The following is a 22256-nucleotide window of genomic DNA, read 5'->3' as shown; positions in this document are numbered from 1 at the left end:
TGCTACTCTCTTAATTGCAGGAGGGGGTGGAAGGATCTGCCCATTTTGGTTCTCCCACTTTCTCATTTTTCTCCAATCTTAAACTCGGTGCTGCACATTTTGCAGCAATTTCCATTTTATTAAAAAAAAAACCTCGTGAAAACTCATCAGCGTTCAAGCACAAATTTCTCCTAATAAACACATTTTAAATATGAAATTTTGACAAGCTGTCTCCCTTAATATAATCAATTTTCCCTACTATCTTCGTTTTCACACATGCATCCCTCTAATAGATGCATTTTGGGTAAATGTTGCATTGCAAAATTCGGATACGTGCAAATTTTGAAGGCTAGCTGTGTTCCGGTTTGCATGCTGCTTCAGAAAATGCAGACTGGGTAGATTCAGCTCTGAAGGTACGGTACATAGAATTGGATTTCTCCTTGCTAAATGCAAGAAAAAATGGGCAGCGGAGAGGAAAAAGGTAGCTGGGGCCCTAGGATGCTTCCTTCCACCGAATCAGACAACTGGTTTGCAGAGGCTTGCTGAGCTCACAGGTTGATGTCTTTCATAGCCTTGCCTGAAGATGCTCGGGACTGAACCTATGACTTTTTGCATGCAAAACGGGAGCCTGACCCCTGAGCTATGGCCCTTCATAAATGACCCCCAACCGCTCCCCCAGCCAGGGCAGAGAGGAGCCGCAGGCTGTGGCAGCGATGGCATCCTAACTGAGCCTTACGGACCAGGTCTCTCATATGTGCCAAGCTCACTCTGTGGGCAGGGAACAGAACATACAGAGGAGCGTTGACACTCCTAAGTGGGTGATTCCATACACCAGAGTCGACACTCATCAGAGAGGCAGGACCTTATTCAGGCAGAGGGCTGTGTTCCCACATGCGCAACCTTCCGGGGGGGGGGTGTATGTCAATGGTGCATTCTCCCCTCTGTTCTATGGCACTACTGTAAACGGGAGGACATTGTGGCAGAGAGCACTCACCTGAGTTTGTTCTTCAAGGCGGTCACCTCCCGCCCCATGGCCTCATTGCTCTCGGTGGCTTCGTCCAGCTCCCGCTGCAGCTTCCTGCGGTTTGCGTTGATGCGCTGGGACTCCTCCTCGGCCTCTTCCAACTGCCTTTTCAGCTGTTTGACGCGAGTGCTGGCCTTGTCAGCCTAAAGGAAGACAGCAAGGCAAGGAGGGTGTCAGATGGGAGCCCAGAGTTGGCGTCCTCAGCCAGCCTTTTGGCTTTCCCAAGCTTTCCTGGATACCTGAAGCCCTAGGATCCACGTACCTACGGGACCGCCTCGCCTGGTATGTCCCGCGGAGGACCTTAAGGTCCACAAATTACAACACTTTCGAGGTCCCAAGTCGCAAGGTGGTTAGATTGGTCTTAACGAGGGCCAGGGCCTTTTCAGTACTGGCCCCGACTTGGCGGAACACTCTGTCACAAGAGACTGGGGCCCTGCAGGACTTGACATCTTTCCGCAGGGCCTGCAAGACAGAGCTGTTCCGCCTGGCCTTTGACTCAGTCTGACCCTTATGTTTTCCCTCCCCTTACGGTTTTGATCCATGGGCTACTTTTAAAATGAGGCTGCATTTTAAATTGCATTTTAACCTGTACAGTGGTACCTCGGGTTAAGTACTTAATTCGTTCAAGAGGTCCATTCTTAACCTGAAACTGTTCTTAACCTGAAGCACCACTTTAGCTAATGGGACCTCCTGCTGCTGCCGCGCAGCCAGAGCACGATTTCTGTTCTCATCCTGAAGCAAAGTTCTTAACCCGAGGTACTATTTCTGGGTTAGCGGAGTCTGTAACCTGAAGCGTATGTAACCTGAGGTACCACTGTATACCTGAAGGAGCATCTCCACCCCCACCATTCAGCCCTGATGCTGAGGTCCAGCTCCGAGGGCCTTCTGGTGGTTCTCTCACTGGGAGAAGTGAGGTTACAGGGAACCAGGCAGAGGGCCTTCTCGGTGGTGGCACCCGCCCTGTGGAACGCCCTCCCATCAGATGTCAAACAGATAAACAACTATATGACTTTCAGAAGACATCTGAAAGCAGCCCTGCATCAGGATGTTTTTAAGCGTTGGTCTTTTACCATGTTTTTATATTCTGCTGGAAGCTGCCCAGAGTGGCTGGGCCCACACAGTCAGATGGCTAGCGTACAAATAATAACACTATCCTCATCACCATCATATTTACTCTAAAGTAATGTGCACCTTTTTCGGCCAAATTACGTCGTGAAAATTAGGGTGCATTTACACTTTTTTTGGTTTCAGGGTTTTGAAAATTGAGATGCACTTGGATTAATATAAAAGATGCAGGAGGGAAAGGTTATTTATAAGGAGACAAGGGAAGTTCAGGAGGTTCTTTGGAATTTTGTTTTTATGGTGGTTATTGGATAATTGATTGTAAAAATTTAAAGCCTGAAAGACTAAATTTTCAAAAAGAAAGAAAGAAAATTAAGATGCGCATTAGATTTGATGGCGCATTAGAGTCGCAAAAATATGGTATTGTTCCCTTTCTTTCTTTTTTTCTCTCCCCCCCCCCCAAAAAAATAATATTTATTAGTTTTCCGGTTACATACTCCAAATACACATAATGTGTTGCATTTTACATTTATACTTGCTCCTAAGCGCTGACTTCCCTCCTTCCTTCTTCTGGTTTTTTATATCACATATAATTTTATCGCATTATTTTCATCCATTTTGTATATTGTTATTCATTTTCCATATTTCTCCATAGTATATCCATAAACAAATAAATCCTCCTGTTTATACAATTCTTGTTGTCTGTCTGTATTCATTTACAATGACTGTTAGTTATATTACACTCCTTATACATTTTGCTTCTTCTTATTTTCACTATCCATCACTTTCCCGTTATGAGGTTTATTTCCAATTCTACTGGTTTCACTATTTCATCTTATCTTTCCTATATACGACATAAATTTTCCCCATTCTTTTTGAAATGTTTCCTCGCCCTGTTGTCTAATTTTCCCTGTTAATTTGGCAATTTCTGCATATTCCATTACCTTTTGTCGCCATTCTTCTACTGTTGGTATTTGCTGTTGTTTCCAGACCTGGGCTGGCAGTAACCTCGCTGCTGTTGTTGCATATAAAAACAATTCGTTCCCTTTCAACCTCCCAGCAAATCCTTCAAATCAAGCCCTCTTCCCACACTGCCTTCCGGTTTGACTTCTCGGCTAGCCCACGCCACGTGACACATCAACACACCTGGTCTTTATACTGTTCTGCTTGCTTCCTTTCATCCTCAACCTGCAACAGGACTTCCTTGAGCTTCTTGTCTTTCTGGCGCAGGGTCTTTGCTGCTGTTTGCTTTTCTCTGTGGAGCAACGGAATTGAACGGGAAGGTTAAAGGTACTAGTCCCCATGGAGGAAAGTTGTGGCTGGGAAGATGCTCATGTGGTGAAGGGAGTCAGAGGGAAACTGAGCAGGATTCAAGGGCCGAAAAATGTAGTTCTCTGTTAAAATCTTTCCAGCTTCCCTAAGAGATGAAATTGCTTTGGATTTCAGCTTGGACACTGGAATATCAGTAACTGATTCTGCAAATGAGCCGGGCACACCACAATTTGCACTCCTGAAGGAATATTGTTTTAATAATAATAATAATAAATGGTGAAAAAACCCCAGAAAGTATGTTTATGTATGTGTGCACACACATATATGGTAATGCACAAAGAATTTCTTTTTTAACCATTTTGGATATATTTATAAAATCATTCAAAAGTATTTCCCAGAAGTTAAGGCAGTTTGTGTTGTTTAAAAGCACACTCGTTATATTTGCATAGAACTGTTTCTTTTAAATTTCATGCAGACATTCACAAGCACACCTCCTGAGCGATAACAGATTATGGCATATTTATGTCCAATTCCAGCACGTACCCCTCCTTTGAGCATGTGGGCACCCACAGCTGCCAGTACCTGGATTCCTGTTCCAGCTGTTCTTCCAGCTGCGCAATCTTGGCTTCCAGGGCTGTGATGGTGGCCTTGAACTTGGATTTGACGGCTCCCTCCATCTCCTGCAGTTTGGATTTCAGCTCCTTGTTCTGCCTCTCCAGCTGCTGCCGGGCGCTTTCGTTCTTCTGTGCTGCGGTGCGCTCGGAGGTCAGCTCATTGTTCAGCTGCTCGGACTGGAACCGACACATGGGAAAGATCAGTCAAAGTGGGGCGGGGGAAACAGGTCTGATTAGGGGTGGCCAAGCCTGTCCTGTTCAGTTGCTCTCTGGCCCCATCTGCCCCAAACATTTAAAACAGGATCACAACACTTTAAGCAGCCATCAAAAAACCATGGGAACTGTAGTTTCTCAAAGGTGCAGAGAGGCATTAGGAGGCGCTCCCAGAGCTACAGTTCCCAAACTTCCCAGGGAAAAGGGATTGTCTGAGAACTGTAACTGTGTGGGGAATAACAACTCTCAGCACCCTTCAAAAAACTACATCTCCCAGGATTCTTAGAGGGGAAACCATGGCTGCTTAAAGTGGTATGGTAAAGGTAAAGGGACCCCTGACCATTAGGTCCAGTCGTGACCGACTCTAGGGTTGCGGCGCTCATCTCGCTTTATCGGCCGAGGGAGCTGGCGTACAGCTTCCGGGTCATGTGGCCAGCATGACTCAGCTGCTTCTGGTGAATCAGAGCAGTGCACGGAAAGGCCGTTTACCTTCCCACCAGAGTGGTACCTATTTATCTACTTGCACTTTGACGTGCTTTCGAACTGCTAGGTTGGCAGGAGCAGGGACCGAGCAACGGGAGCTCACCCCTCTCGTAGGGATTCAAATCGCCAACCTTCTGATCGGCAAGTCCTAGGCTCTGTGGTTTAACCCACAGCGCCACCCACTGTGGTATGATTCCGCTTTAAATGTATAGTGCAGGTGGGAACTCGGTTTCCCATTTTTCCAATCTTTTGCTCCGTTTCCAAAATCAGATTGCTTTCTCTTCTTTCATAAGAGACCGCACAAAATTTCTTAGCAATCTTTGTGTGCATTTCTCCAAACACACCTGCTTTTGCAAGCAAGCAAGCAAAACTGCATGCATTGGGATAAGTGCACACACCAAAATGCTTGCAAATCTTCAGGGGGCTTCCCTTATATCATTAACCCCAGTTGGTGCATGTATAGGCATTCCCTGGGAGATCATTGCGGGTTTGGTTCCAGACCGCTGCAATAAAGCGAACAATGCGACAAACCGAGTCGCATAATTCTTTTGGTTTCCCAGTGCATAATCAAAGTTATGTTTGCGCTATACTATAGCCTGTTAACCCGCATCCTCACAAGGAGCAATATCTGTGGGGTGCAATAAAGCAAAGCGCAATAAAACAGGGTATACCTGTATTAGATTTGAACTAGTTGTTAACTACCGTATTTTTTGCTCCATAAGGCTCTCTTTTTCCCTCCTAAAAAGTAAGGGGAAATGTGTGTGCGTCTTATGGAGCGAATGCAGGCTGCACAGCTATCTCAGAAGCCAGAACAGCAAGAGGGATTGCTACTTTCGCTACACAGCAATCCCTCTTGCTGTTCTGGCTTCTGAGATTCAGAATATTTTTTTTATTGTTTTCCTCCTCCAAAAACTAGGTGCATCTTGTGGTCTGGTGCGTCTTATAGAGCGAAAAATACGGTGCATAATCATTTTAACTGTCTATATGTTTGCAATATTCATACGTATGTTTTTTATTGAGTTGTGAAATCGTTTTTGAGAGGCTTCGTGGGAAGCAGTTCACATATGAAATAAATGTCTATAGATTATATATTAAAGACATTTTTCTAGTACATTATTTTCACCAATCTGCAAATTTTTGTGCATGCTTTCCTCTCCTATGTGCTTTATTAAAGTATGCATTCTTTTGGATGGAGAAATGCATTGCAAAATGTGCAGAGAAGCATGGATTTTGAAGGACGGCTGCATTTGGGTTTGGGAAGTTGCTGAGTGGGGAATCTGTTCTACTTCTCATTTGAAGGAGCTGTGAATAGCAAGCAAAATTATTTTTTGCTTTACTTTTCTTGCAACTCCCATCCTCCTTGCAGAAATCAAGGTGTCTGCAACGTACCTGCTGGACAGCCTTGCGGAAGCGGTCGCTCATAGCTTCCATGTTGCTCTGCTCCTCTTCCAGCTCCTCCTCTAGCTGGGAGATCCTTGCTTCAAGGCGCCGCTTCTCATCCTGGAGGCTGGTCCTACAATCGTACGGTGTCAGGGGCTGGTCAGAATCGGACGCCAGAGACTGCTCTGACTCCGAAGATGGGGGAATGCAGACAAAGACAGAGCAGTCTCTAACAGAGAATGGAGAACCCCCCCCCCCTCTTCCTTCAACGTTCCCAGCAGCCGATTCAGAGGCAGGCTGCACAGTCAGGGGAAGAGTTGGACAGCTTTGAGATAGTAGCTAGGCAACCAGGAGGGAGGGAGTGTTTGGGAGACTCTTCATTCAAGAGTGGTGGATAATTCCCTCTCTCCCCTCGAACTCAGAGGTCTGAAAGGGTTAAGGAACAACAGAAGCACAGGGGAGGGAGAGCTGGCCGTTGGCGCGCTTCTTGCTGCGGAAGGGGAGGTGATTCAGAGTGAACAACTGATATCCTGAAGGAGGGTGGCCCAAGGCTGCTCTCTGTATATGGTTGTAAATAAAGGACTATAAACCTGTCAGAAGCTCGTTAATTCTTATCGGAAGCTCACAGAGAGAAGGGGAAACTCCCGTGCCTGCCAAAAGATGCACCAAGTCCTCTATTTAATTTTCATTTCTTTGAAATTTTGACTCCAACTTTTCATCCCCAAAAAGAGGTTGTCAAAAACCCAGCCAAATGAGCAGGGTATGATCATCATCACCATCACCATCATCACCTTTGGAGAGGGTACTGTGTAAGGCACCTTTTATACTTCCTGTTTGGACAAAATAGCAGCAGGGAGTGGAATTGGGCGCCTGGTTCTAGTAGCCTCCAAATCCCGGCTGGGAACTTACCTCCCAGAAGCAGAACTTGCCAGCTCTTCAGCCAGATCGTCCTTCTCCTGCTCAGCTTGTTTCCGTGCCCGTTCCGCAGCTGCCAAATCCTGCCAAAGGAGGCAAAATTGAGCCCCTGACTCAACAAAGCAAACATGGCTACTCTAGATCCAAGGCTGGGCGGAAGTTAGATCTACTCATATACCTCTGGGAGATTTGCAGTAGATCGGCAAGAGTTTCCAACTTGCAAATATCAACTAGCAATAGCAAAACTAAAATAAGTTCTACCCATCTTAGATTAGAAGTAAAGGGACCCCTGACCAATAAGTCCAGTTGCGGACGACTCTGGGCTTGCGGCGCTCATCTCGCTTTACTGGCCGAGGGAGCCGGCGTTTGTCCGCAGACAGCTTTCGGGTCATGTGGCCGGAATGACTAAGCTGCTTCTGGTGAACCAGAGCAGCTCATGGAAACGCCGTTTACCTTCCCGCTGGAGTGGTACCTATTTATCTACTTGCACTTTGATGTGCTTTCGAACTGCTAGGTTGGCAGGAGCAGGGACTGGGCAACTGAAGCTCACCCCGTCACGGGGATTCGAACCGCCGACCTTCTGATCAGCAAGCACAAGAGGCTCAGTGGTTTAGAACACTTGGCGGGGGGACAGAAACCAGGAGTGGCTTTTTATTGTGGTACGGGTCACAGTTCCCTGCCTGAACAAGTGCTCCCCTGTTCCTTAAAGCAGGAGAGGTCACACATGTAACAATTGGTTGTCCTCATAACTTGGTTGTTGTTTTTTTACATGTGGTGAACTCTGGCTGAATGCATGAAACACAGTTCCTTGGGCCACATTGAATGTTCTCTGTCCACTAGCGCAAGGGCCTGTCTGCTAGCGGATGTTAGTGCTTAAACGTTTGCAACAAAGAAACCCAGTGCAACAGTTGTGTTAGTGGAAGTCTGCTGGTTCCCGTTGTGCAATCTGTTGCACAACCTTCAGTAAGGCACTTGTGTTTTTCCTTGTGCAACAACCTTCCGCAAGTGCAAGTTTAAAGGGCCTTTAACTTAGCAGAATATGGCATTTGCCCTCATATGTGTGTGACAGCATACTGGGTTCATAGGGGAAGTCATTGTAAAATGACTAACCAATGGGAACCCAGGGAGCAGAGTTAACTGTGTATAAGGTTGAAGCACAGAGTTTTTTTAGGAGAGTTAGAGTTGTTGAGAAGGCAGTCTGGAGTTAGAAGAGACAGATAAGAAAAGTCTGTGGGTTGGGCTAGTCTGGGGGGAGAGAGTGAGAGAATTTGTTAAGAGAAGCCAGTCAAACAGTTGAGATAATCAGTCAGAAGGTATTAGGAAGGTATAGGCCAGTAAAGAAAATAAAGTTAAGATATTGACAGGAATAATAATAAAAAAAAGATATTGACAGGAATATTATCTGAGAAACCATAAACTTGTTAATGTTTGTAAAATAAACTTGTTTTTTTGGTTCACTTTTAACAACTGACTGGACTCAGTGTTTTACCAGAGAGTAACTGGTTGGTGGCAGCGGGGAAGCGATCACAGTGGTGGCACAGGGATCAATAGACCGTTAAACGTCCGGGGACCCTGTGTGATCGCCACACAGAGCTACATTAGATACGCGCCATGTTTTGAGAGTATACCCTTAACTGTAGCCCTTGGGCAGACGCTGAGCTATGCCATCCCTCGAGGGCTGGCCAGGACCCAGATTCTCCAGTTTACCTCTTGAACCTGCATCAGCTCAGCCTCCAGATTTTTGGCTTTCTTCTCGTTTTCTCGGGCTGTTGCAAAGACTTCTTCCCGGGCAGCCCGGGCATCGTCCAGTTCACGCTGGAAGTCCTTCATCTGAGCCTGAGTGAGAAGAGACACTGGTTTAGGGTGGAGACTCACCCGCATTCAGGTTCAAATCTTTCTCAGCATCGCCCTCCACCTGATGGGATGTTTCAAGGACCAAAGAAGAGAGTCTGAAGTTTAAGAAATAGGTGATTAGGGCGCGGGAGGGACATGATAATGGTTTATAAAAGGATGTGCGGTGTTAAGTAGGGATCACACCAATCTATCCAGTTCTCTCAATTTCTGTAGAAATATGCAATTTTTAAAAAAAGTCCTCATGAAAATTCAGCATTTTGGATACGATTTCTTTTAAAATATGCATTTGTGTGCTGTTTCCCCTCCAGATCTACACATTTGTCGCAAAGAGATCTAATATAAGACTTTTTTAGTACAGTCGTACCTCGGATCCTGAACGCCTTCGCTCTTGAACAAATCGGCTCCCGAACGGTTGAAACCCAGAAGTGAGTGTTCCGGTTTTTGAACGATTTTCGGAAGCTGAACGTCCGGCGCAGCTTCCGATTGCTACCAGAAGGCGCGCTTTGGTTCCCAAACGTTTTGGAAGTCGACTTCCAAGGTACGACCATACATTATTACTACTAATATGTGCATTTTGATGCACACTTAATCCTGGCACATGCATTTGTGGCACACATTACTTGGCCAAAGAACTGCATTGCAAAAATTTGGAGAAATGATAATTTCAAAGGGTGGCTGCGTTTCGGTCTATGCATCATTTCGGAAAGCAAGAATTAGACAGGCTCAATTTAAAAGGCAAACCGAAATGAATTTCTCCCCCATCTCACTAGGTCTGGAGGGCCCTTGGGCAAGACACCCTCCAGCCCCCCCCCCCACCTCGGCCTGAGAGAGTCTCTCCCTCCTGACTGCAATGGATCTAGGAGGCTTTTGTCCTTTGGGCAAGTGTCTCCACCCCCATCGTTCTCCCCGGACGCTGAGGTCCAGCACCGAGAGCCTTCTGGCGGTTCCCTCATTGCGAGAAGCAAAGCTACAGGGAACCAGGCAGAGGGCCTTCTCGGTAGTGGCGCCCGCCCTGTGGAACACCCTCCCACCAGATGTCAAAGAGATAAACAACTACCTGACATTCAGAAGACATCTGAAGGGAAGTTTTTAATGTGTGACATTTTGATGTATTTTTAATCTTTGTTGGAAGCCGCCCAGAGTGGCTGGAGAAGCCCAGCCAGATGGGCGGGGTACAAATAATAAATTATTATTATTATTATTATTATTATTATTATTATTATTATGCCCCTGTCAGACGCCCAACTCTCCTGGGTGAAAGCAAGTGGGTTGCCCTGACCTGGAGCTTCCGCAGCTGCTTGATGGCTTCGTCCCGGGACTTGTTGGCAAAGTCCAGCTGGCCCTCCATGTCCTTGATGTCCACCTCCAGTTTCTTCTTGGCGGCGGCAGCCAAGCCCCGTTGCTTGCGCTCGTCTTCCAGTTCCACTTCCATCTCGTGGAGCTAAGTAGCAGCAGGGAAGCAATTGGAAAAGGTTTAGACGTGCAAAGTGGGTTGGTCTAGATGACCCTCGGGGTCCCTTCCCACTCTGCAGTTCTACGATTCTGTGAAAGGCATTGCTCAGGGACTCGCGGCTAAATGTGGGGAAGGCTCGCAGTGCTTCCTCAAACGGTAAACATTCTAGGGGAGAGAGCGGGGCAGTCTTTGACAAGGTCCTATTCAATGACTTTTCGGGAATATCTATCTATTTAAGAGCTGTACAATGGAGAGGTGGTTGCGAGCGATTAGTAAAAAGGTAAAGGGACCCCTGACCGACTCTGGGGTTGCGGCGCTCATCTCGCTTTATTGGCCGAGGGAGCCGGCGTACAGCTTCCGGGTCATGTGGCCAGCATGACTAAGCTGCTTCTGGCGAACCAGAGCAGCGCACAGAAATGCCGTTTACCTTCCCGCCGGAGTGTTACCTATTTATCTACTTGCACTTTGATGTGCTTTCGAACTGCTAGGTTGGCAGGAGCTGGGACTGAGCAATGAGAGCTCACCCCGTCGCAGGGATTCGAACCACCAACCTTCTGATCAGCAAGTCCTAGGCTCTGTGGTTTAACCCACAGCGCCACCCGCAGTCCCTTGCAAGCGATTAGGTTTCCCCAAAAGGCCTTTGGGTTGTAGCTGCTGTCCAGCTAAGTTCAGTCATTCGTTCCTTCTTTCAAAGCATTTATAACATGCTCTTTAGCCAGAAAAGCTCACAAGCAGTTTACAGATCAAGAGAAAAATAACATGGTCCTTGCCCTCAGGTCTACATCTGAAAAAGGAGATGGCACAAGAGGAAACCAGGATGGGGAGAGAAGAGGTAACGAGCACAGACAGGCCCCAAATATCTTAATATTTAAGCTAAGGTTACCAGATTTTTTTCAGTGAATCCGGGGATACTTTTCAACTTCAATAGGAATGATAGGATTTTGTCAGGGGACTGATTTGTAAATCCAGGGACTGTCCCCAGGAAACGGGGACGTCTGGTAACCTTAATTTAAGCAGCTTTTATAATGCTGAGCTTGGATGGAAACAGTTTTTTAAAAAGCAGTTCATAGGAGCTGCAAAACTGCAGCCGCCTGTTTGTTTTGCTGGTTGAGTCCATGCTACAAAACTATGTTGTCCTCCCCTGTCCACACACACTTCCATATTGAGTTCTGCTCAGGAGGTAGTAGCTATCAGAAGCCATCCATGTTCAGATATCTTCCAGCCATCAGCGGGAGGAGGCATGTTTAGGTATTGGAGAACCCAACACTTAGATTCTACGCTGGCCTTCCTCAAGCTGGTGCCCTCCAGTTGTGGTCCAAAACAGCAGGAGGGCACCAGGTTGGGGAAAGGCTGCTCTAGAACACCCCTGGCCCTGTGGGGAAAGGTCTCCTTACTCTCTGAGGCTATGAGAAGATAGGTGGTGAAATGGAAGCTCATACCTGCTTCTGCAGCTGCCTCCTCTTCTCTTCGTTCTGCTCATCCCTGGCTTGCAGGTCTCTTTCGAACTGTCCTTTCAGTGCTTGCATGTTCACCTCCAGCCTCAGCTTTGCATCCTCCGTCGCCTGGAGCTCATCCTCCAGCTCCTCCAACTGGGTCTTCATCTCTTCCACCTGCTGCTCCAAGGCCCGTTTGGATTTCTCCAGGTCATGGACCTGTTTGGAGCAGGAGGCAAAAAGGCAGGCCGAGTGACGAGAGAGGATTGAGGGGTGAAACTCACCAGCGGTGAATGAATAAATAAGGCAAAAGCAAAACCAGGAAATGTGATGACTGGGCTCACTTGGAAAGAAAAGTCACTGCAAACTGGTAATCAACTGGCAAATATATATGCACGTGTGTTTTTACAAGATGCATGTACTGTATTTTTCGATCCATAAGACGCACTTTTTTCCTCCTAAAAAGTAAGGGGAAATGTCTGTGCGTCTTATGGAGCGAATATGTGGTTGATTGCTGGCTCTCTTTCCGGCCAGGCCCCTTGCCCAGGCCTCCATTGTTGAATGTTCTGCAGACGGAGGCTTTTGTTTCCCCAGCGACATGTGACTGGCTGATTAGATTATCTGTCTGGGAACTGTAGAAATGGCTCCCTTTCCTTTCCTAAAGAAGCTGCAGCACTGTGAGTTGAACCCCATAAAACAGGATTTCCCCCCCTTTGCAAAGTAAGCTCCACAACTTTGAGCTGATGCTCAAAAAAAGGAGCTTTTCCCCTTTGCAAAAGAAGCTGCACAACTGTGAGCTGATGCTCAAAAAACCGGGGCTTTCCCCCTTTCCTCCTCTAAAAACTAGGTGCATCTTATGGTCAGATGTGTCTTATGGAGCGAAAAATACGGTAAACGAATTGTTTCAGGCAGATCAGGACACCCTTCGAGGGAACTTACGTTCTTGCCTACATCATCTTTGGAGCTCACGAGATCTTCCATCTCCGCTTTCAACAGCTTGTTGGTTCGCTCAAGTTCCTCCTTTGCTTCCAGGGCCTCCTCCAGAGCCCGGGAGAGAGAGAGAGCCTTCGTCTCCTTCTCCCGAGCTTCAGCCTCTGCGCGGTCTCTTTCTTCGGCGTATTTGGAAGAGATGTTCTTCTCCTCTGCTAGCATCTGCCAAGGAACAAGATGCTGGTGAGCTTCGGGTCTTAGCAAGGAGGCCATCATTTTGATTCAGGGGCAAGAGGGCTTTCCAACAGCAAAACAGCTCAGAGAAGTTGACTGCTTAAGGGGCAAAATAAAGAAGGAAATCATCATCAAAGCCCAAGCTGCACTGGACAAGAAGCAATAAAGGAAAGCTGCCAGGAGGAAGCATTTAATTAACATTGTGGGGGGATTTCCTAAACAGGACCTATTTGTTAAGTGAATAACATGGAAGGGTTTGTTGTCTTGGGGACAGGCACTGCTGGCTAAGATAGCACTATATTAAGTGCTGTGCAAAACCTCAGTAAGCAATAAAGGAAACAAAAGCTGCAAGGAGGAAGCATTTAATTAACATTGCAGGGGTCCCTTTCCTAAACAGGACCTGTTTGTGAGTGAACAATATGGGAGGGATTTTGCCGTGGGAAAGGTTATTGCTGGATAAGGGGCACATCAATGGCAACCCAATCCTATTAATGTCTCAGTCACGCTGGGCACAGTGGACAGTACAGAAAGAGAGTGTGCAGGGAGCTGGGCTCTTACCTGGTCGAATTTCTTCTGCTTCTTCTCCAAGTTGGAGACCAGCTGGCGCTGGTTGTCCAAGTCGACCACCAGGTCGTCCAGCTCCTGCTGAAGCCGGTTCTTTGTTTTTTCCAGTTTGTCGTACGAAGCTGCTTTCTCCTCGAACTGCTGCGTCAGGCCTTCGATTTCCTTCTGGAGCTTCTTCTTCCCTTCCTCCATGCCCTCGATGGTGCTGGCGTACTCCTGGAGCTTCCGCTTGGAGTCGGAGAGCTGCAGTTTGGGGTTCAGAGAAAGGTAAGCCCTCGTGACACCCAGCGCCCCAACCAACGCAGGTGCAAGCAACTTCCCCGTGAATGTGTGGAATCAGCTGATCCAACAGAATTGTGGGAATGTAGAGATGGGTCCATGTGCCCATCCAGCTCCCTCCTACTGGCCCTCTGTTTGGGGTTTCTAACAAAGATGGGGAAGCTGTGGCTCTCCAGAAGTTGTTGGACTACAATTCCCATCATCCCTGAGAGCATGGATCCTGGTTGTCGTCGTCAGGGGCATACCTAGGGGTTTGGCAATGGGTGACGTGAATGTGAGCCCAACCCTGCCTGGGGTTTCCTGGGCAGTGAGACGTGATAGTTCAACCTGGAAAATGGGAATTTAAAACAGTCTGCCTCACAGCAGGTGTGCACAGTAAGAACCCGAAGGGGTTCTGTTTTTGTTTCTAACACCCAAAGTGGATAAATTCAGCGTAACTACTGCAATGTGCTCTACGTGGGGCTACCTTTGAAGGTGACCCGGAAACTACAACTAATCCAGAATGCGGCAGCTAGACTGGGAGTTACTGGGAGTGGCCACCGAGACAACATAATACCGGTCTTGAAAGACCTACATTGGCTCCCTGTACGTTTCCGAGCACAATTCAAAGTGCTGGTGCTGAACCTTTAAAGCTCTAAACGGCCTTGGTCCAGTATATCTGAAGGAGTGTTTCCACCACCATCGTTCAGCCCCAACACTGAGGTCCAGCGCTGAGGGCCTTCTGGTGGTTCCCTCACTGCAAGAAGCCAAGTTACAGGGAACCAGGCAGAGGGCCTTCTCGGTAGTGGCACCCGCCCTGTGGAACGCCCTCCCACCAGATGTCAAAGAGAAAAACAACTACCAGACTTTTAGAAGACATCTGAAGGCAGCCCTGTTTAGAGAAGCTTTTAATGTTTAACAGACTACTGTATTTTAATATTTTGTTGGAAGCCGCCCAGAGTGGCTGGGGAAGCCCAGCCAGATGGGCGGGGTATAAATAAGAAAGTATTATTATTATAATATAGTAATGGTCAGAACCTGCACGGTCAACGTTGAAATGTGCCTCTCCAGGTTCTGCTTTGCTTCCATCTCTTCCTCCAGCTGGTCCTGGATGCTGTTCTTCTCGTCCTCCACCTGGCGAAGCTTTGTGGACAAGTTGAGCTTCTGGCGGGTTTCCTCCTGGAGCAGCTCCTAGGGGCAGCAAGAAAGCAGAAGCCTTTGCTGGTGACTCTTCCCCAAGAACCTCTCTGGAAACCTCAGTTTGGCTTGCGGTGGTACTTACCTGAGTGTCCTGCAGCTGAGACCCCAGAGTCGCCACGTCCTTCGTCAGCTTGATGGTCTTGCCCTCTGCTTCATTCAGCAGCCCCGTCACGTTCTCAACCTCCACCTGGAAGGGAGGTAAAGGTAAAGGTAAAGGGACCCCTGACTATTAGGTCCAGTCGTGACCAACTCTGGGGTTGCAGCGCTCAACTTGCTTTACTGGCTGAGGGAACCAGCGTACAGCTTCTGAGTCATGTGGCCAGCATGACTAAGCCACTTCTGGCGAACCAGAGCAGCACATGGAAACGCCGCTTGCCTTCCCACCAGAGTGGTACCTATTTATCTACTTGCACTTTGACGTGCTTTCGAACTGCTAGGTTGGCAGGAGCAGGGACCGAGCAATGGGAGCTCACCCCGTCACGGGGATTCGAACCGCCGACCTAGGCTGTGTGATTTAACCCACAGCGCCACCCTTACTTGGAAGGGAGACGAAGAGCAAAACAAAGCAGTGTTTGGATTAGCCTGATCAGCACTCTTCTCACGGAAAATATAATAATAATAATAATAATAATAATAATAATAATAATAATAATAATTATTATTATTATTATTATTATTATTATTATTATTATTATTATTATTTGCTAGGCTCCTGCATCCTTTTTTATTTTTTAAAAAACTACAGAAATGAAAAAGGGACAGTGCATTGTCACCTGCAGCTTGTGGACTTTTTCGTTCAGCTCTGTCCGGACGCGCTCCCCGTCTGAAAACTTGGACTGCAGCTCCTGCAGCTGCACTTCCAGCTTCTTCTTCTTGTTCTCCACCTCCTGCTTGGCCTGGTTGAGTGACCGGACCTCGCTGCTCAGGTCGGCGTTGTCCTTCTCCAGTGTCTGCTTGGTCTTGTCCAGGTTGGCTTTGGCCTGAAAGCACAGAGGACATTCGGCGTTTACGTACCTAAGAAGGGACCCAGAGTTGACAAGTCTTCCAGCAATGTGGCAGCCACAGATCTCTTGTATACGTCAATTTCACCACCGTCCGATCACACTTCTTTAATCTGACACACTGGGTCAGTGCGTCTGGCTAATAAAGCAGAAGGCTGGTGGTTCAAGCCCATCCTATGGGCAGGATTCTCGCAGGGGTCCCTTCAAACGCTACCATTCTATGATTCTATGGTTTTATGAATGTTTTGGGGACCCGTCCTATTCTTGTCACCGGGGTATCTTTTAGACTGTTTAAATACAGTCGTATCTTGGTTCTGGAATGCCTTTTGACTCAAACGTTTTGGCTTTTGAACACCGCAAACCCAGAAATGAGTGTTACGGTTTGTGAACGTTTTCTGGAAGCCAATTTTCCGACGCGGCTTACACAGCTTCTGTTTGAGTGCAGGAAGCTCCTGCAGCCAATCGGAAGCCACACCTTGTTTTTCGAACGTTTTCAGAAGTCGAACAGACTTCTGAAATGGATACCGTTCAAGAACCAAGGCACGACTGTATTGTGTTTTAAATTGTTCAAACCTTCCTGGGGAATATATTGTGAAGAAAGGGTATGGAATAATATATCAGCAGCAGTTTTTTATTATTTTTTACTATTTGACATCCAATATCATTAACGCTCACACCTGAGACAAAAACATGCAGTGTAAAGTAAACTAAACCATGCATAGATGGTGTTGTTATCAAACCCGTGATCAGAAACATTTAGGAATTACGCATGTTTAGCCTGGAGAAGAGGAGGTTAAGGGGTGATATGATAGCCATGTTCAAATATATAAAAGGATGTCGTATAGAGGAGGGAGAAAGGTTGTTTTCTGCTGCTCCAGAGAAGCGGACACGGAGCAATGGATCCAAACTACAAGAAAGAAGATTCCACCTAAACATTAGGAAGAACTTCCTGACAGTAAGAGCTGTTCAACAGTGGAATTTGCTGCCAAGGAGTGTGGTGGAGTCTCCTTCTTTGGAGGTCTTTAAGCAGAGGCTTGACAACCATATGTCAGGAGTGCTCTGATGGTGTTTCCTGCTTGGCAGGGGGTTGGACTCAATGGCCCTTGTGCTCTATTCCAACTCTATGATTCTATGATTCATTCTGTCTGTCCTGAATTTTGTAACATTCAGGCCACTTCTGCATTTAAAACACTATGCCCAGAAGGCCTAGATTGCAGCGGGCGCTGAGAGTTGTTAGGAGACACACACCCCTCACAGAACTACAATTCCCAGAGTTCCATGGGAAGAAGGGTCGATTGCTCAACCACTCTGGTATAAAAGGGTGCATTGAAATGCACAGCGCGAGTGTGAGCTCCGTTGCATTGGGTGGCCCCGAGTTCTAGTCTCCTTGCAGGAATCCCAGCAGTTCGCAAATCCTGGCTCTGAAAGGGCACAGCCACCCCCAAAGCAATGCCCTGAGTCTGTTTATATATTCGCTCGCTTGCTTGTTACCCGTTTGAATTGTTCCAGCTGCTCCGTCAGCTCCTCCACAGCCTGCGTGTGCTTCTGCCTCATCTCCTGGACCTGAGCCTCGTGGGTGCGGGTCTCCTCATCCAAGGCTCTCTTCAGGATGGTGACCTCCTGCTCCCGCTTCGCTCTGAAAACAACAGCACAGGCGTGGTTTTTTTTTTTTTTGCCATCCCAAACCACATTATTTCGGGATACAGCTGGCTCTGCTGTCGCCTCCAAGCTGGGAGCATTGCAAATGTATTCCAGGAAATTTAAAGAGGATATGAAGTGCTCTTGCGCCCTGTTGCAAGACGAACCATACGCGGCCCTCAAGTCCTTTCTATGTGGCCCTCGGAACTTCCCCCTGGCTACACACGTCGCTGGCCTCACTTTGCACCAAGCTGGCAAGTCATTTTGGACTCACAGCTGTCCAGGGAGGCACAGGTCAATTCTGCTTCCAGGTGTCTACCAGCTCCATCTGGTATGGAGGATGAGATCCTACCTGCCGGCAGACTGTCTCACCAGAGTGGTGCATGCTCTGGTTATCTCCTGCTTGGACTACTGCAATGCGCTCTACGTGGGGCTACCTTTGAAGGTGACCCGGAAACTGCAATTAATCGAGAAAGCGGGAGCTAGACTGGTGACTGGGATCAACCGCCGAGACCATATAACACTGGTCCTAAAGGATCTTCACTGGTTCCCAGTACATTTCTGAGCACAGTTATATATGTTGGTGCTGACCTTTAAAGCCCTAAATGGCCTCGGCCCAGTATACCTGAAGAAGCGTCTCCACCCTCATCGTTCAGCCCTGAGGTCCAGCTCAGAGGGCCTTCTGGCGGTTCCCTCCCTGCGAGAAGTGAGGTTACAGGGAACCAGGCAGAGGGCCTTCTCGGTGGTGGTGCCCTCCCATCAGATGGCAAGGAAATAAACTATCTGACTTTTAGAAGACATCTGAAGGCAGCCCTGTTTAGGGAAGTTTTTAATGTTTGATGTTTTGTTGTGTTTTTAATATTCTGTTGGGAGCCGCCTAGAGTGGCTGGGGAAACCCAGCCAGATGGGCGGAGTATAACTAATATATTATTATGATTATTTTGATTATTATTATCTGGCAGAAGGCAGGCTGGGACAGCACCCCAGTTGCCCTGCCATGCACTGGCCTCCACCGCAGGAATGGTGTCCACTTTCCGCTCCTCTCCCGTCCTCACCTGAGCTCCTGCTGGGTGGCAGTGCTGTCCAGGGTGTCTTCCAGCTCTGTCTTGAGAGCCTCCAGCTCCTCGCCCAAGTCCCGCTTCTGCTTCTCGGCTTTGTTCCTTGCAGCGCGCTCAGAATCCAGGTCCTCCTGGAGGTCAGAGATGTGTGCTTCCAGCTCACGGATTTTCTTCAGGGCATTGTTTTTCTGGCCTGTTTCGTCTTCAAGCCTGGGAGGATGGGATTTTTAGAAGACTTTTTTTAAAGCAAAAAAAAAATTAAAGGGACCAACTTACTTAGCGGTTGATAGTTTGTCATTAAAGGCACAGATTGCTCAATCCGAATACTACAAGTTCCCCCATCCCAACGAGTCTCCCAGAACCAGAAGAGGCATGAAAAGGGCAGAGAAGAGGTTGGCAATGTGCAGGCCCAGTCTCCAATTGCTGCCGGGGGGGGGGGGGCGTGGAAAGGAGGGGACTTAGGCAGCTGTGGGGAGGCAGGGACCTTCAGTCTCGGCCACTGATTAATGGGGCAAGGCCTACCAGAGATGAATTGCTGTGTTCATTAAGCCCGACACTCCTGTACAGAACATGTTTTTGCTAATACAGCGGTACCTTGGTTCTCAAACACCTTGGTACTCAAACAACCTGGAACTCAAATACAGTACTGCAAACCCGGAAGTGTTGCAGTTTGCTAACTTTTTCGGAAGCTGAACATGCTCTGTTTTCAGCGCTATGCTTCCAATTTGAGTGTTACTCTGAGGTCTGTCTGTTTTTGTTATTTATTTTGCATTTTTGTTTTGGCTTTGTTTTTGTGACTGTGCGGAACTGACTGATTGAATGTGTGACTGCAGTACATTCTTTATTGCTTTCATTTTATGGATCCATGGTCTCGTTTGAGAGTAAAATTCATGTTAAATTCCTGTACTGGGGGTTGTTTTCAAAAGTCTGGAACGGATTAATCCATTTTGCATTACTTTCTATGGGAAATCGCACCTTGGTTTTGGAATGCTTTGGTTTTGTTTTTTGGTTTTTTTTAAAGATACTTATTAAAGTTTTCAAAATGTTACAAAAAGAAAAAAGAAAAAGAAAAAGAAAACAAAGTAAAAACAGTTAAAAACAATTCAATCTTTCCGTATCTTATCTTTCATTTGCTTGTTCCCCAGACCTCCTCACACCTCCCTTTTTTGTATTCCAGTTCAATTAGTTGGTTCAGCAAATCCTTTCCCTCTTTGTTTTTATCCTAATCTTTAATCTTAATATATTATAACTTTAGATTATCACCTGTTAACAATCCTTTTTTGCACATTCCTTTATAACATTACTGCTGAAAACCACTTAACTTCAATCCAACATCATTCTAACATTCATTAATTTTGCAGTATTTCTGTAGATAGTCTTTAAATTTCTTCCAATCTTCTTCCACCGACTCTTCTCCCTGGTCTCGGATTCTGCCGGTCATCTCCGCCAGTTCCATATAGTCCATCACCTTCATCTGCCATTCTTCCAGGGTGGGTAGATCTTGTGTCTTCCAATGCTTTGCGATAAGTATTCTTGCTGCTGTTGTGGCATACATAAAGAAAGTTCTATCCTTCTTTGGCACCAATTGGCCGACCATGGAATGCTTTGGTTTTGGAACGGACTTCCAGAACGGATTAAGTTTGAGAACCAAGTAAAGAGTTAACTCCAACTTGCACGGTGTGATTTACTTCTGGCTTGCTCCTGACAATGTGGCCTTTGGGATGAATAGAAGATTTCCCACCCCAGGTTTAACTACAGACACCAGCGGTCTAACCCGGGACTTTCTAGATACAAAGGAGATGCTGCGCTACCCCTGAGCTATTGCAGGAGTGTGAATCACACTCCTGGGGGCTTCTTTTGGTTTTCCCCAGAAGGACAACAGAAGCATGCAGTGGTTTCAGCAGAGAGGATCGTGTGTCCCACCAGCAACAGCAAATCCTTCGTCATGCAAACATGATCCACAAAGAAATAAAGAAAATATTATGAATATCATATAGTAAGAGGCCAGAGGCATTCCTTTTAGGAATTTTAAGTGACGATATTCCAAAAGACAAAACTAATTTTTTCTTATACGCAACGTCGGCAGCAAGAATTCTGGTGGCTAAGTACTGGAAAGGGAATCAGTTACCCACTAGGGGAGAGTGGCTATGTAAGCTCTCAGAATACTTAGAATTAGCCAAATTGACAGACATAATTAGACAAAAACCAAAAAGTGAAGTAAAAACAGAATGGGAGTGCCTAAATGAATACCTCAAAAGTCAAGGTTCAAGGGCAGAAATCTGGCTGAGTCTGGAATAACCTTGGTAAGTGAAAGGATATGAAAGAAGGATTTATATCTAGCTGTTAGGATAGAGATGATAAAGAAAACAGGAAAACAGGAAGACACAATGAGAGATAAAGGAGGTGCTGTGGGATTGGAGGAAGTCAATGTCTTGTTGTTGTTCTTTTAGTGTTTATATTATTAACTTGTAAGATACAGATTATCATTATTTGTTGTTGTTTTTAGTTTTTGAATGTTGATTTTTGTGTGTTGTGTATTGTTATTTTTTTATATCTTTCGTGTTGTTGTTGTTGTGTAGAAAATACTAATAAAATTCATTTAATTAAAAAAAAATCCTTTGTCATGCAACCACAGTCCTAAATTACCAGCCATCATCTGGGGCATCTCAAGGACTTGTTCCCACCTGGCCAGGGCTGCCTGGAGCTCCTCTTCCTTCTTGGCCAGCTGCATCTTCAGCTCCGCAATCTGGGCTTGGAGATCGGCGATCTGCTCATGGAGGTCGCTCGAGTCACCCTCCAGCTTCCTCTTCATCTTCTCCAGTTCTTGCCGGCACTTCTCTTCTTTCTTCAGGCGGACTTCCAGTTCCGAGATCATCGACTCGTGCTTGTTCTTCAGCTTGGTCAGGTTCTTGGCTTTCTCTTCCTCTTCTGCAAGGTTGGTGGTCAAGTCGCTTATCCTCTCCTCGAGAAGTTTCCTTTCCTATGGAGGAGAAGAGAGGGAGGCACACACACAAAAACAACAATCAGAAATTGCATTTAGTTTGCATGAACTTACTTAGGAAAAAAACCAGCATTGCTAAATGTGCCACATAATACTCATTCTGCATTTGTGAGAACTCACTGCCTATTAACATCAGACAGCCACTTCTGCTGTACTCTTTTCAGCACCTGCTTAAAACCATTCTGTTTAGGCAAGTCTATCCAGACATGGGGTACGCGGGTGGCACTGTGGGTTAAACCACAGAGCCTAGGGCTTGCCGATCAGAAGGTCGGCGGTTCGAATCCCCGTGATGGGGTGAGCTCCCGTTGTTCGGTCCCAGCTCCTGCCAACCTGGCAGTTCAAAAGCACGTCAAAGTGCCACTAGATAAATAGGTACCACTCCTGTGGGAAGGTAAACGATGTTTCTGTGCGCTGCTCTGGTTCGCCAGAAGTGGCTTAGTCATGCTGGCCACATGACCCAGAAGCTGTACGCTGGCTCCCTCGGCCAGTAAAGCGAGATGAGCGCCGCAACCCCAGAGTCGGTCACGACTGGACCTAATGGTCAGGGGTCCCTTTACCTTTACCCAGACATGGATGCCTCTATCCATCCATTAGACCTCCCAGTACGTTTCCGAGCACAATTCAAAGTGTTGGTGTTGACTTTTAAAGCCCTAAAAGGCCTCGGCCCAGTATACCTGAAGGAGCATCTCC

The 22256-nt window shown here is 46.9% G+C and overlaps 1 protein-coding gene across 2 annotated transcripts in view; it reads right to left on the bottom strand.

Moving 5' to 3' along the window:
* MYH11 (myosin heavy chain 11) overlaps positions 1-22256 on the bottom strand; it is an 87836-nt gene that overhangs the window by 4284 nt on the left and 61296 nt on the right. For both annotated transcript variants that reach the window (XM_028705395.2, XM_028705396.2), the window contains 16 exons: positions 21250-21545; positions 18563-18775; positions 17361-17505; positions 15642-15848; positions 14951-15055; positions 14707-14859; positions 13405-13653; positions 12622-12834; positions 11689-11901; positions 10076-10237; positions 8650-8778; positions 6937-7025; positions 6037-6160; positions 3920-4128; positions 3212-3320; positions 974-1146 (listed from right to left, as the gene is read on the bottom strand). In XM_028705395.2, the coding sequence (XP_028561228.2) occupies positions 974-1146; positions 3212-3320; positions 3920-4128; positions 6037-6160; positions 6937-7025; positions 8650-8778; positions 10076-10237; positions 11689-11901; positions 12622-12834; positions 13405-13653; positions 14707-14859; positions 14951-15055; positions 15642-15848; positions 17361-17505; positions 18563-18775; positions 21250-21545 (2789 nt within the window). The remainder of the gene's footprint in view (positions 1-973; positions 1147-3211; positions 3321-3919; positions 4129-6036; positions 6161-6936; positions 7026-8649; positions 8779-10075; positions 10238-11688; positions 11902-12621; positions 12835-13404; positions 13654-14706; positions 14860-14950; positions 15056-15641; positions 15849-17360; positions 17506-18562; positions 18776-21249; positions 21546-22256) is intronic.

The sequence above is a fragment of the Podarcis muralis genome, chromosome 14 (assembly GCF_964188315.1).
Source record: "Podarcis muralis chromosome 14, rPodMur119.hap1.1, whole genome shotgun sequence".
In the NCBI taxonomy this organism is placed as follows: domain Eukaryota; kingdom Metazoa; phylum Chordata; class Lepidosauria; order Squamata; family Lacertidae; genus Podarcis; species Podarcis muralis.
The sequence above is the reverse complement of the archived record's forward strand: the minus strand, read 5'-3'. Positions and strand labels throughout refer to the sequence as shown.